Raw genomic sequence first — 13,439 nt, 5'->3', positions numbered from 1 at the left:
GTATACCTGCATTCATACAAAGGCTTTCTGCAGTACTGTAGCATGTTGGTATGCTCAGATCTTGTTAGGTAAAAGAACTGGGGACTAAGTTGGCATGTCAACTGGAGCGACTGTCACCCAGGGCATAAATTACCATTTTGTAAAGGATTTGCTGTGTCACTGAACCAAAGACAAATGCCGATAGACTTCACCAGTAGACACATGGTTATTTTCAAATGCCATGACAAATCCTTTTGAGGAACACATGCCTCATATAAGAAGCTTGACTCATTGTCTGTAAACTGTGTATCATTCTTTTGTTGTGAGTGAACTCTACTGTTGCACAGAGTACAGTAAGCTCATATTACTGGTTGTTGGAGGGGGAATTTAGGTATTAAAAAAATGGGAAGCACGTGGTGGATATGACTGGTTAGCATCCTGGCTAGCACAAAGCATTCGTGCCATGACACTGGTGAAATCCAGAGTTTCTGAGCTGTGGTAGTTTCTGTCAAGGGAACAGGAGTGTTGTAGTAACAATAAAGCTGAGGTTGGTCTGGCATGGAAGTGAATGTCTAGAATTAAAACACGGTGAAAGGACTATTTCCCTCAGTTTAGGGAAAGGAAGGCTTGAATGGCTTTAAAGCGCATTGTAACTGCTTTTCCTTATACCCTAATAATTGTGGGTGTTGGGGTCGTAGTTAATATGCAGATGTACTAAAAAGAGGCAAAATATTCTATTATTTTAGCTAGGTATACAGATACTTTATTGTTCTCTTGGCTTAGTTTTGAATTCATGTTACTTCAGAACCAAACTCTGTGCCTGTTTCTCCTCCCCTTCATTTTCTGTCTAATCTCTATTTACTCTAAGCTTTTTAAGCAGGAACTGCATCTTTCTGTGTTAGGTTTTTTGGTTGGGTTTGGGGTTTTTTGGGGTTTGTTTTGTTTTGTTGTTCTGTTTTGTTTTGTTTTTTTTTAATAGTGGCTTGGTCCTTGGGCTGCTTAGGCATTCCAGAAGTGATGTTGCCAATAGTGAAAACTTTAAATATGATGAATGACTGAACTGACATTCTGCTGGAAAGGCATTTCCCCATAATTCATAATATAGCACAGATTTCACTATATCCGATGGGTTTACTGAGACATATTGAAAACTTTTGATATATTGGAAACCAATTATGCATATATTCAACCCTTGTTGTTGTATTTTGGTCGGTTCTTTTATGTAATTTACACACTAAAATAACTAATACAGCTGGCCCAGCACACTCCATTCCCTAAAATCCCTTGACTAGAAAATTAAATGTCCGCTGGTTCTACAGCTCTTCTTTGAAAACAATTTTATGACCAGGTTCATGAATTCACCTGTTGTCCATACTTCTTTCTGCAAAAGTAGAGATGAAATTTGCAGACAAGCATGACTTTGTTCTTGACTGAAAGCTGAGCTTATGAACCACTCAGCAAATGCTATGCCTTTATGTAGAAATTTGCCTTGTTTCCTACTAAGGCATGCAATACCAGCAAAATCTGTGAACTTTATCTGTGGGAAATATTGAGGAAAACGTGGCAATCATTTCATCAAAGTCTACGTTTATTCGACGAATGGGAGATGGTATGTTAACCCCAGTGTTTGGAAGTGTTAATTCATGATCACTGTTCTGCTAAATTGAAAACCTGTCATTCTTCATTAGGTTACAGAATGCCTTATGCAAAGCTTGTACCTTTATTGTGTTTGAAACTTCTGTGATGAATGGTGAGGTTTGTGGCAAGAGTTAAAAGTTATGGATCTGTCTCCATACTTAATCTAGGGTAATCTGATGAATGAGATTTCCTAGATTCCACTTGGATATACTGTTATTGCTGGTTATTACAACTGCTGGTGACTGCCTGTGCCAACAGGTCTCTGATATGTTCTGTCCTTCTGTCATAAATCTTCTTTTGTCTTTAAAATGTTATGACTCTTGACCCGTCAGCGCATACAAAACCTTATACATCAGTCAGCAAAATGTATGGAAATAAGGCCCTTCCTCCATTAGACTTAAGCAACTTAAGTTGGTTTCACTAGAAGGGGTCACGGAAGAATTCAGTGACATGTACTTAGCTTTTTTGTATGGGAATGTAGCTTTATAAATGCATTTGTTACTGTCATAAGAATCATGTTTTCAAAATCATTGACAAGTTACTTCCTTGGATAATGATGTGTAAAAAGGGTAACACTAGATGGCAACATACACACTCTTTTTCTGAGTTTGATTTATTCCTTTGACTTAAGAGAATTATTTGTATTTAAGAAAACATTAGATGTTAATAATGGCAGAGGGATAATTACCTGTAAGTGCAGATGTCCCTAAATTGCAGGAAGAAGAATTTCTTAAAATCTTCACATAAAAATTGTCTCCAAGAAGATTTAAAAGAGCTGCTCTCTGTGTCTCAGCCAAAGACCAGCAAAACTTAAAAGCAAAAAGAATCCAAAAGACAAAAAAATGGAAACTTTTACTAAGTAGTAAGCATTTTCTTCCTGATCATTAATGTAAACATTGTTTAAGAGCAGCTATTCTTTGCAGGCTCTGAACAGCATAGCTCTAAGATCAGGTTCACCAGTTTAGAGGGGACCCAACATGTCGTGATGGTGGTCTTCTGAGGCATAAAAATGGAAGGGAAGTGTCACTGTCCTGCCCTGCTATGGGAAGGAGCTGGGCTGGGCTGTCATAGTTCAGGTACTAAAATCCAGATATATTGCATAAGTCACGCAGGTGTTGGAAGAACCACTGGGCTAAACTAGCGTTGTTCAGGAAGCTGTTTTGTGTGCAGATGGGGCAGGGTTGTAGTGAAAAAGAAAGGGTGATACTGCATTTAAACATGCAAGTGTATATCACCCATGTGATGACTGCCACCAACTTGTTTCTCTCGGATTTTATGCTCAGTCTATTTCTTCTTTACATTAAGTTTGTAAATTTCCTGCATAGTTTAATAAGCACTCAAAGTATAGTGGATCCTTATTTCTATTTAATCTCACTTTGAAGTTTAACTCTTCCTCTACAGAAATTGTACTTTGGGTTTCAATTATGTGAAGTTGAAGTCTTTCAGTAAACACTGAGTAGATACTCTAAAGGCAGTTTGAGAGGACGGGGGGTGTTGTTTGCTGCTTTTGTGGGGGTTTGGAGGTTTTGTGTTTTCCTTAAAAGTTGCCATAGTGTTTCATTATTGGTACTATTTTGTCTGGTGAAGTGTAAGTTCTGAGTTCAATTTTGCAAGACTACATGTCTCATCTGAGTTGCTTTGTTCGTTATAGGAGCAGTTGGAATTAAAGATTCAGAATGTTTTGACGTTTTAATGCATTTCTGTTGGAGTGGCTATCTTATATATATATATATCTTAATCTACTGTTAAGACATTGCTTTAAAGAGCCTGAATTGACATAATTTCTGATTACTGTATTTGGAATGGTGTTTATTTTGGCTTTTACAATTCAATTGTCTCATGCAAGTAATGTACACCTTTATGCTATAACAGGAAATTTTACACACAAAAGAAACAACCGGTATGATAGATTGTGTTATAAAGAGTATCAGAGTATTGGACTAGTGCTTTTAATTTTTATTATAATAACAATAATTTTACTGATCAACATAATCTTAATTTTGCATTTTGTTTGAATAACCAAAGATATAGTTTCATTGTTGATATATTTTTTTAAAACTTAAAACCAACAGATCTAACTTATCTGGCTTTATTTTCAAGTGATTGTAATATACAGTAAATGTGGCTAATTCAATGTCATGTTTTATACTACAAAGAGTAATACAAGCTGCAGAGCAAGCACACTTTAATATACACTGCATAAACTTAAACTGGTTTTCTATGTTTAAAAGACCACAGCAGTTCAAAAAATATTACTGATTTTTTTTTTTTTGTTGAGGATACAGGTAGAAACAGAGATTTAAAGCTGCAGTGAACTTCAAGCATTGCCTCTTAGTAATACGTTTCTGTGTGTGTTTCTAGAAGTACATGAGAATAACAGATCTTTATTGTTTTTCAGATGTCAAATTTGAATTTCGATCCCATTCGGCATGTGAATGGCATTATGATGCCTGTACAAGCCCTTGTTTCAAGACATGCAGGGACCCTTTGGGAAAAAACTGTCAGTCAGTACCAAAGTAAGTATCTGTAGTTTTATGGAAAAGTATGTAATTTGGGTAATATACTTACACAGCACAATAAGAATGTGAGTGACCAGATGCAGGCTCAGTACAGCAGAACTGTATTCTTGTATAAGGAGGTAAGCAAAGGAGAAAAGAAATGAAATAAAACCTGCTATGGCAGCTACATGAAGGTGACATTTCAGTTGCTGGGTGAGTATTGTCAGGTTCTGGAATGACTAGTATATTTGTAACTTCCAAGCTGGGGGGTGGGGGCATTAGAGAATACTAATAGAGAGAGGTGATTGTAACTTTGTTTCAAATAGTTGTGCCCCTGCTTTTTCATTATGGCATTGCAACAGCCATATTTGTCCTTGTCTTTTCCTCCCAATAGATATTTGTGCTAAGTCTGGTAAAACTGGCCTTTGGATTTTGTTTTGTAAAAATGTTTGGTATTTCTTAAGCGATAGCATTCACTATTGAACCTGCGACCATTCAATTCAGAGGCTGAGTATTGCAGAGTTAATCCTTTAGCTTAGATCTGAGTGAGAATGGAAGCCATGGCAATGACATTTTGAAGGAATACACTGAAGTGATAAGATTTAGATAGAACAAGACTGTCTACTTAAAAATACTTTATAAATACTGGTTTTCTAAAATTAAATGCTCAATCCAGAATATACTGTTCAACTGGTTAATACTAATTATTTTCTCTTTAGAGTGGAAGGATGCATCCCTGTCTGTCCTCTGAATATGTTGCTGGATGAAATCACTCAAAGATGCGTGTATTTTGAAGACTGTATGTTTGAAAAATTATATATGTTATATATGATACTTAGCTTATTAATTCCTTAGGTCTTTAGTCAAACTTTCAAATATCGGGGCTTAAAGTTGTATAACTATGATCTTAGTTATATGAATCTTGAGATCATTATACATTTTATTAAAAATAATTTCACTCCAAAAATCTGACACAAATTTTCAACTAAGATAGATGTCGTTCTTCATAAAGCATTTCAGTAACATTAGATGTGGAGCAAATCAATTATTTTTTTAATTTGTCTGTGAATTTTGGAAGTTTAAAGGCAATTGAAAAGGTCAGTTATATGAGTTAACCTATAACTCTCCTAGCTTCATGGCTGTAATTATCCATACATTTCAGCTTATTTATTTGTGTCTGATTTCAGGCATTGAACCTGCAGATGGTAGTCCACCTTTGCTACCCAGCATTCAAACACTAGCAGTTTCACGCATGACGTCAAGTACAAGTTTGGCAGCGATCAGTGAAGTGGTAACTTCATTTCCTGTAACTGAAGCAAAGGACATGGAAACAACACTTGCTTCACGATTGCAACTCACTGCAGCTACAGGGAAAACTGATTTTTCAGCTGTTACATCTAATACAACACTTTCAACCATAACTTTAGCATCAAGCATTTCTTCACAGTCAACAGCAATGACGTCTGGGAGAAGTACTATAGCAATGTTCAAAGCAACAAAATCTAACGTAAGCTTGTCTTCTCCTGTTGACATTTCTCCATTGTTTCCATCTACTCTCAGTTCAGAAATTCCCACAAAGGTACAACCGATCAGTAGCGGTTCCACTAAACTATTGAAGACCACAGAACCTCAGTCTGTAACTGCTACACATGCGGTGACTACAAGCACAGAATCAGAAGGCAAACCAATTGCTACTCTTATTTCTACTGGGACACCACTCAGAAGAACAGAAATGCCAGTCAAAACTAAAATAATGGAAATATCAGAAATAGCCACAAGAACACTTCCCATGAAGGAAGCACAAGTAAAACCAGAAGAACTTACAACATTTACACCCAGTGCATTTGAATCAATAACACAAAAAACTACTGCGTATCTGCCCCGGTTTTCTATGTCACCACCCACAGGCATGCCTTCATATACACCACTAGTAAACTTAACAGGAACTTCAGAAGGGCCAAAAATAAGCATAGGACAGTCTTTTACCACAGCAGCTAATGTTACAGTAACATCATTTTCTCCTGTGATCACTACTTTCTTAAAACCAGCATCTTCAGCAACAACAAAAGCAGCAACTGTTTTGACTGAAAAAAGCATGAAGACCACATTTTCACCAACATCCACACCACCTATTTCATTAGGAATGACAATTACAAAATCTCCTATTGAAACGGTTCAACACCTGACTGGTACTGCAGAGGTACCTTTCAGCACAACTTTAGGTCCAAGGACGACAATTCCAATAACTCTGCAGACTCAAGAGAGATCATCAGAAAAAACTTTGTTATCATTCACAACTCATAAAAAGGAAACTCCCAAAACAACATCTCATGTGGAGCATATGTCAAGTTCCTATTTCCCTCCATATTCACTGCATCCTAGTTCTACTACTGAAAAATCTGTTACTTTTTCTACAAAAAGGCCTTCAGTGTCTGTTCCTAGTCCTGCTTCTCCAGCTTCAGGTGAATTAAAAAAAACATTTAAAACTGTTTCAACTACAGGATATCCCTCATACACAGTTCTAAACACAACAGAGTTCCTGACTACATTATACACTAAATACCCTGTTACGGCTGAGACTATCAGAGTGACACCTTTGACTGTTGAGGTAACATCCCCTTTTGAATTAGCAAAGTCAACTTTGTCTTCTGGAAGAACATCTACCGACTACAAGTCAACTCTGGTTTCAAGTACAGCGAAGACCAGCACTTCAGCGTATTCAGGTAGTGTTGCCACATCAGCAATGAAACCCCCTGTCTCATCGAAAGAAACCACCACAGTTCCTTTCATGTCTACAGAAAGAGAGTCAGCTCAAAGAACATCCATCACTGGATCTCCGCTTACTCTCCTTACTGCAACTGCAACCACATTGTTGGCAACACAACCTGATAAATCACAAGTGGAAAAAATTGCTAGCACCTCTACGAGAAAGCCATCTGCTTTCCCTTTTTCACTATCAAGTTCTCTAATCTCTTTAAACATTTCTCTTCCTTCACTACCCTCCTATGGAAAAGAAGCATCACTGACAGCTCTCAGTCCCATGCCTACCTCCCATGAAATGACCTCTTTCTATCCAAGAACAACTATAGCAAAATCTATGTTACCAACAGAAAAGACCTCTCCAGCTCTGACTTTCTCTATTTTATCCACCCTAACAGAACAATCAAGTCCAATAACAACAGTATCATACTACAGATCACCAGGCAAAGCCATTTTAGATATCACTCATGCCACGTTCTTTCCATCCTCTGAGTTCACCAGTCAGCTCGTAACAACCAAAAAAGTAATGACAGCCAAAGAAAAATCGACTCTGTCCCCTTCCGTTGTACTTCCAGTAACAAAGCCTCCTTACACTTTCTCCACGTCTCAGTATCTAGCAGATAAATTGGTTTCTTCACCTTCTTTAACACATATGATGCCAGTAGTAACCACCACACCAAAATATCCAATAGAAACTAAATTAGTTTCTACAACATGGCAATCTACAATCCAAAGTATAACAGATACAGCAAAATTTACAGTAGCTACAACTCAACCATCCTTTCCTCCATCCTCAGTAGGCCCCTTCTCTTGGCAGGCATCTTCAGGAGATAAACTTTCAGTACAGACCACAAAGGCCGTGGTTATACCACATTTTTCTACTCAGAAGGCTATAGAACTTGGTTATCAGACTTCTGAGTCTTCTCTGACAAGCCAAAGCATTACCCCAATCTACCAGTATCCTGCAGAAACTCTAACAAAATCCACTGGTCACCCACAACGTGTCTTTAGCACAACTGAAGCTACAGTAGAATTGACTTCCTCATACCCCTTCAGCACCTCACGTCCTGAAGGCACTCAATCAAGTATATTTCCTACCTCAGCAGGTCCTGCACAAGTTATTTTACCAACTGAAAAAGAGTTGCATTTAACTGATTCAGTCATGCAACCGTATGTATCAAGAACGACTACCCTTTTGCAGTCTGTAGTCCCAACTAGAACAACAGCTGACTTGATTTTTGGCAAAAGTATTCTCCCTTCCTCACCAGAAGTGTTTGCACCTTCCTCTTCTTTAGCAACGATTAAAAAAGAAACATTTCCTTCATTTTCCACGCAAAAGGCAGCTACTGGTCTAAAATTCACATGGCAGGCCTCATTTACTGGATCGCTTGATTCAAGACAAACACTTGAAACAACTACAGCTTCACCAGGATCTAAGTCAACCTCTTCATTAGCTTTACCAGAAACAACTGAAATTCCCATCACAATGAGGAGTGGGCCATCCACATCAACAAGCAAAAGTGGTACAGAGAAAACTATGGTGTTGCCTAAGCAAGTCACACTTTCAACCACCACCTACAGTTCCACGTTTCTAGCAAGTTCAGCATTGTCAGATATGGCCCATTCATCAGCTGCAACTTCAGCCTCTTCATTGATAAGCAGTACTAGGCAAAATGTTAGTATTTTATCAGCAACTTCAGACAAAGCAGAAGTAGTAGCAGAATCCATCACAAGCTCTGTGAAGCCCACCTCTTTTTCAGTTACTTCAGAAGCAGAAGGAGCAGTGCCCATTGATACAGTAAAATCTGAAAAGCCAGAATTAACAAAAGTCCAAGCTGTCCATACTCAGGGTGCTACTCCAGGAACACCTCAGACATTTTACTCTCCATATTTCACAAACACAACTGCAGTTCCTTCTAATGTAAGTGTATCAGTACTGTCCTCTATAGGTTCATCCTCTGAACCAAAATCTCTTTCTTCTATAGCTGCATCATCAGTCAGTACTACTCAAACTTCAAAACTTGAAATATCATCTGAGATGCAAACACCTGTGAGTTCACTGCTAATGATATCTGACCATCCAAATGACACAACAGCTCCGTCAGTTTCCTCATTTCCCTCTTTATCTACCAAACCACTTTATGGCTTGACTACAACATTTTCTGATGGACTGGCAACAGCTGAAGCCGTGTCAGGAGCCCCGGCATCAGCTTTTATGCTGCCTAGAGAAACAGCAACTCCTCAGACTTGTACAGTGAGTATCTATAAATATTTATCTGGTTTTGAATGTGTCTTGGTTACTTCTACACACTGATAAAAAAAATAATTGTGAGCCATACTTTGATCTTCAGGATTTAAAATAGCTGTATCAGATAGGGAGCTCTATTATTTTCTGAATTATATCTGAAGCTTTGGATGGTTTCATTGCACATAATGGTTTTTATAAGTGCTATAATCCACTGTGAATGCTACAAGAATGGGGTTTTGGCAAAATATGGTGCTTCATAGTTTTCAATGGCAGGTTTTGTCACGTTGCCCTCCTTAAAGTACACCTTTCCAGACATCTGTGTTATTATTCTTACCTGTGCTCTTCCATACTTTTCCTTCTCAACTTTTTTTTTAACGTAAAGTTAAAAATTCAGTAACGCTGTTCCCCGCTTTGCAACAGGACAGCAGTTTTAAACTGCTCTCAGAACGGTCAGGTTTTCAAAGGAGCTTTTCACTTGTAGCTTCTGTCAGCGTTGCAGGGATTCATAAGTATTCTGTACCAAAGAATCTGAGCCCCTTTTTTGAGCAAATACTCTGCAATGTAGTGATACTTGCTTGGTAAGAATGGTAACCTGTCTTTTATTAAATATGCCTTAGCCAATCACAGAGAACGAGTGCATAAAACACATTTGCTTGGATGGACAACTGATCCAAGTTAATAAGTCACAGAACTGCCCATATAATGCAACTCAACCCAGCTGTGGAGTTTTAGGCTTTGCTACTCAAATGAATGGTGACAAATGCTGCCCAAAGTGGGAATGTGCATGTAAGTAAGTGTGCTTTTGAAGTGAATTTAGATAACAATTTAATGCATGTGTAAGAAGGCTAAGAACTGACACCTCTATACCATGGTGTAGAAATAGAAGATGCATATTTTACGGATTATTTGTTGTCTAATGCAATTCATAATTCTAGTTCTACGTCCAGGGTAATGAAATCAAAATGCTGCTTTAATGTAGGATGTTCCTTTTACCCAGCTTTAGGTGTCTGCAGTGGATGTGTCCAGGTCTGACTTAGACCCATACTGTTTTCTGTCTAATCAGAGGACACCTAGTCAATATAGTAGTGGATTTTTTGGTTCATCTTATATCTACTTCAGTATGAGAAGATTTCCTAGACTCTGTGAACTAGCACTCTTAACAGTGTGAGGACTCTGAAAGTATAGCTGTACTGTAATTACTCCCACCAGTTACCTAGAATTGGGCAGGAATAATAGAAACCTTAGAGAAAATTCAATTTAGTCCATAGTAGCAAAGAAAGGATGCAGAGATAAGCAATGCAAATTTCTACTTATGGTCTAGAATCTGAAATAAATTGAAGAGTAGAACTCCAAGCCCTTTGAAACAAGAGCTTTAGCAATAAGACTGTGAAGAAGGAAATATTCCACGTGAGCTCCCACCTTCAGAACAAGACTGGAAGGGATCTAAGGATCCAGCATGATCCACTGTCATTCATGTTTTTTGCTAGTTTGGGGTTTGTAAAAAATCAGTAACCTTTGCTGGTGAGAACTGTAAGAAAATAACTGACTGCGGAGGTCTGCAGGTCTTTCAGGTCCCACTGAAATATGCAAGATTTGGCTCTGCTCTCCATTCACAGAGATGCAACGGTATCAAATATAGCGGAAAATGTGCACTGTGTATATGAAAATCTAGTTAGCTAGTTAATCTTCTAAAACTGATTGGTTTATCTTCATATTTTGTAATATTTACAGACATTCTAAGATACATTAGAAAAAATGTTTAATTTCTTTTTATTTTTCTTAGGCCGTTGCACAATTTTCTCTGATCTGAGCATTGTAACCTACGATGGAAATTATGTGGCTTTATTCAAAGAAGCATCCTACGTTGTTAGTCAAACTCAAGATGAAACTATAACTATCCACATCCTTGACTGTAGAACGGTAACTAATATTTATTACCTAACAAATGATGTTCAGTACTGCTAAGAAGATATATCTTAAAAGAAGGGGCTAAGTAATACTACATAGTTGTGGTTAATTATTTATTTCTGTGCAACATCTATGAATTGTACTTGCATTTTACAACACTTCTTACACATTTTACAACACATGAATTGTATAGGACTTTTATCACCTGACTTTATATTCACAGCTCATTCTGAAACAGCTGGAAGGTGAGAGGTAGGTCCATGTTATCTTATTATAAGTGTAAAATAGACAAGGTGGTGAGAGACTAAGTTGGATATACATTCGTTAGTCACTTCTGTGAATGCTATCATGTAATCAGTACCACCATAGTGTACCAGTGTACCACCAATGTATTTCAATGCATGATTTTTATCTATGTTCCTATGGAGAAATTTGCATTGGAAACACTAATCCTCAGAGCCATGAAAGACTGTAGAAATGTCAGAATAAATTAAAGCACCTTGTGCATTCCAAGTCTCTGACAAGGGCAAATGTTTGTGTCAGAAAGGGAAGACAGAAACCCTAACGGGTATCCCGCCTAACGGGTAGTGTAGATAGGCTCTGTGTCATGAAGAATTAATTTCTCGTGAGCCTTTACAAAGCTCTTTAAATTCCAGGCTCTTCTGTGAAAGCTACGTAATTTTGATGTCCATATAAATGTCCATCACAAAGTTTGGTCCCAGGTAGTACCTTATGGAATTTGATTCCAGAAGTTCAATATGTTTGATGTGAAAAAGCAGATCAGTTTATGACTTCCAGATTTGCTTTCCTGTTGTATTCAGTGCTTTCTGTTTTGTTCAGCACCCAGCACCTTGGTGGCTCAAGAAGTATGCATATATTTCTGATCCATTACTTGTGTACAGTACATATATCATATGGATTTGTCATGCCCAGTCCTGTTCTCACTCTGTTTCAGATATGTGGTTCATACTTTAAGTGTCTGAACAGCAAGTCTGCTGTATTCTTTTTACCTGAAAACCTTTTTTTCTAATGTAATTTCAGGATTGAAATTGATGATACAACAGAGTTGCTGAACACAGTGAGATCATATTTTGTTTGTTTATTTTGCAAGAATTCTACCTAGATGAACTTTGTAGTCCAGGCTGGAAACTGCAGTCAGCATCAGTTTTCCTCTCTAAAAAATATACCCCCCAAAATCCTTAATATCCTGGTACCTAAAACCAATAAGTAGCTAATGTATCATGATTTTGCACATCATGACTGTAGTTGATGTATTTTTGCTTTCCCCACAGAGTAATTCAAATTCAACTTCTTTGTGCCTGGCAATGCTGAATCTAACCTATGTATCAAATCAAATTATTATCAATCGTTTAAGTAGAAAAGTAAGTATTCTGAGAGTTTGGTTTTCTTTGCATTTTAGATAGCATCTCTACTTCTGTAATCAACTGCCTCCTTATGTGGATACTGAAGATTAGAGTAGGACACAATAGGACACATTCATTGTTCCGACTTTGTAATCTAGTGAACTGCTAGTAAATTTAAAGAGTCAAACTGTGGTACAAGGACAGTTAATGAGGCAAGTCCAGGGCAAGGCACATAAACTGTCTCTTTAGTACCTATATTATCTTTGCAGAAGTGAGCCTGACCTTTTGGAATTAGTTACTACAAGCCAGATTCCTAAGCTGTCGAGAATCAGGTCTTATTTCTACCTATAGCGCTTGGTACCTGACATTTAACCTCTTTTCTGTGTGTATTTTAGATAACAGTAAATTCAAGATTTGCTTGGCCTACTGTTAGAAAATATGGATACAAAGTGGAGGATACGGGCTTCAAGTATGCAGTTGAGACCCCAACAAAAATCAGAATTCAGTGGTTTCACAACACAGGCGTGATGATTTTTGAGTTTAATAGTAGCAGCGAACCAAGAGCTTTGGGATTATGTGGTAAGTCTAGTGTAGTGCAAGAAATAAAGGCATTCAGATGCTTTGCTAGGGAGGCACATTTTCCTAGTACTTTTTGCAGGATCTGGCCCAAAAGAGTTATTGTAGATCATTGCAAAGTCTTAAGATACTATTAAAATGAAATTATTATTAGTTTTTTAATTGTTGAAATGATGCTTGATACCTATACACATAATCACTTTTTAGCCATAATGATGCTTCTAACTGTAAGCTGTTTGAATCACAGGCATGACTGCTGTAACCAAACCCAAATAAGTAACACAAGCATAAGTCCGTAATGTCAAATAAGGTTATTTACAGATTTAGTGTTTGATATCTGTCTGATAGGAAGTAATATATGCTATTTTCAGTTTCTAAAGGTCAGGATTCACAGGGGATGTTAACTTGAGAGAACTAATCTTAGTTATCTGGTGGAGGAGGTGGAATACCATCCCTGGATGTGTTTAG

The 13,439-nt window shown here is 37.5% G+C and overlaps 1 protein-coding gene across 1 annotated transcript in view; it reads left to right on the top strand.

Annotated features, from left to right (window-relative positions):
- Positions 1 to 13,439, top strand: part of OTOG (otogelin) — a 102,229-nt gene that overhangs the window by 65,826 nt on the left and 22,964 nt on the right. The window contains 7 exon segments of the mRNA XM_037403207.1: positions 4,016 to 4,133; positions 4,835 to 4,914; positions 5,303 to 9,129; positions 9,741 to 9,909; positions 10,907 to 11,043; positions 12,324 to 12,413; positions 12,791 to 12,974. Of these exon segments, the coding sequence (XP_037259104.1) occupies positions 4,016 to 4,133; positions 4,835 to 4,914; positions 5,303 to 9,129; positions 9,741 to 9,909; positions 10,907 to 11,043; positions 12,324 to 12,413; positions 12,791 to 12,974 (4,605 nt within the window).

This window comes from Falco rusticolus, chromosome 10 (assembly GCF_015220075.1).
Source record: "Falco rusticolus isolate bFalRus1 chromosome 10, bFalRus1.pri, whole genome shotgun sequence".
NCBI lineage: Eukaryota > Metazoa > Chordata > Aves > Falconiformes > Falconidae > Falco > Falco rusticolus.
This window is presented reverse-complemented; position numbering and strand designations above follow the sequence as displayed.